The sequence below is a fragment of the Vairimorpha ceranae genome (genome assembly GCF_000988165.1).
Source record: "Vairimorpha ceranae strain PA08 1199 chromosome Unknown NODE_306, whole genome shotgun sequence".
NCBI lineage: Eukaryota > Fungi > Microsporidia > Nosematidae > Vairimorpha > Vairimorpha ceranae.
In genome coordinates this window covers 1-2,118 of record NW_020169601.1, presented here as the reverse complement: position 1 = coordinate 2,118, position 2,118 = coordinate 1, and the positions used below count along the sequence as shown (strand labels likewise).

The 2,118-nt window shown below is 22.0% G+C and overlaps 1 protein-coding gene across 1 annotated transcript; it reads right to left on the bottom strand.

The window, feature by feature from the left end:
• Positions 1 to 238, bottom strand: AAJ76_3060001881 (hypothetical protein; the record flags this gene model as incomplete). The annotated part of the gene is made up of 1 exon (XM_024475133.1): positions 1 to 238. A coding segment is annotated over one exon (238 nt), but the record flags the coding sequence as incomplete, so codon positions are not given.
• Positions 239 to 2,118: the final 1,880 nt, after the last annotated feature.

Here is a 2,118-nt window from a genome sequence, read left to right as displayed (position 1 = left end):
AATCTTCTGCTGTATTAAAATAAACATTTCTAAAATTTATGTTTACTCTATGCTTACTAACAGAGATTAAAGTAAATGCAGTATCCAATTCAAAATTACATAAAAAATAATTCTTACGATTTAAATCTTTATTAATCATATTGTATACCTGTTCAATAAAATTTGAGTAAACTTGTTCTTCGCTAGGTACTAAAACTGTATTAATACATAATACAATTTTTAAAAAAAATATAACCATTTTTAAGGGCAAATTCATTCTTAAATATTTAAATAAATTAAAAAATTTGATGTATATCAAAAATCATAATAATTTTTTCTTATTTTTTTGTTTCTAAATATAGCAAGAAATAAGTAAAATAAACAAGATTTATTTTATATGTCAAAAATTTTATATTTTTTTTAAATTACTAAAATTTTACCAAGCATTTTGATGCACAGCCTATTTTTATTAGGTAATTATGTAAAAACGTTCGTTGGGAGTGTAATGGCGTGTCAACCACCTCGATGTTCATATATGAAAAGATATTTGACAGAGATAAACATATATTTAAAATTTTAAATAAATTTATGTTTTCTAATAATATTTTTCTTTATTAACAGCAATGTTCGATATATTTTACCACTTAGAAGCTGTAAAAAATATTTCAAATTTGTGTTAAAAGAAAGAAAAAAAATAACACAAATATAAATATATTATTTCCTTAAATATTTTTATTTCATATTAAATTATTTTATATTCTTTTTTGCCAAGTGTAAACAATTATTTTTCAAGATTTAATTTTTTTTCTTGAATTAACTATAAAATATGTTTTTAGTACATAAAGTTATTTTAGATTAAAATTTTAACATATGCTTAATTTAATTAAAATTTAAGAATTTAAGGCTTTTGTGGCAACAATTGGAAAAACATTTTATGTTTTATGATATATTAAATTTTTAATTTTACAAATAATATTTAAAGGTCTCAAAATTAAAAATTATAACTAAGCTATTTTTATGACATTTCGTACAAATCTATTGCAAAAATACTTTCATTTTCTCGTATAAAGCAACAATACATCCCCCTTTTTCTTTTTTATTGTCTTGCAGAGATTTTTTAAAAATTCATTATCTTTTTACATTGCAAACTTAATTACTGTAAACATAATCCATTTCTAGGTTCATAATTGCTAGAAGTTATAAAAATAATATTATATAACACAGAAGACGTTTTTTGTAATGCTTTTTTTATCTTCAAGTGCAAATCGTCTATTTTTCGATTTTAAGCAAAATTTACCAAAATTTAATTGTGTAATTTGAATACAATATACACAAGCATTCTTTTATTTTTTCACAATCTTTATCTAATAAATCTATTTTTGTAAACAAAATTAAATTAACAGTAGTGGCAAAAAAAAGGAATATTAAAATAGTCTAGTAATCATACATTTTATAGTCACAACATTTGATTTATTTACTTTATAAAAAATTATAGAATATGTTAGAATAAATGTACATTGCTTTTTTGAACCTTTTTTGGTATTTACAGAAAATTTTTATTTAGCTGTCAAAAAAAGAAATTTTTTTCTGCAAAAATTATCTTAAATTAAAAAATTTAAAATTAAGGCTTACTTTGAAATGGGCACAAAAAAAAAACTTTCAAAAAAGTTTTAGATAAGCAAGTCAACAGTGTCTAAATAAAAAAAATTAATGAAACGGGACAAATTGGAAGAAAAGCGGGCTTTGATAGATATTTATTACTTAATAATAATAGAACATATTTAAAAAAAATTTAAGTTTTCCACAAATTGGCAGTATTAGCCTGTTGTGAATTTAGAAAAAGCGACAAAAAAAATATATCCGCTCGATGTATAAGAGATAGTTTATGTAAAATGGGATTATATGGTAGGGTTGCATGTAAAAAACTACTTCTGTCTAAAAAGCATATCATGGTAAGAAAACAGTGGGCAAGTAAGCATGCTTGCTACTCTGATAAGAAATGGAATAAGGTTATTTTTAGTGATGAAACAAAGGTAACTTACTTGGCTCTGATAGAAGAGTTTATGTGCGAAAAAAAGTTGGTCAAAGATATAATAAAAAAAATTTAAAACCCACAGTAAAACATGGTGGTGGTAGTAT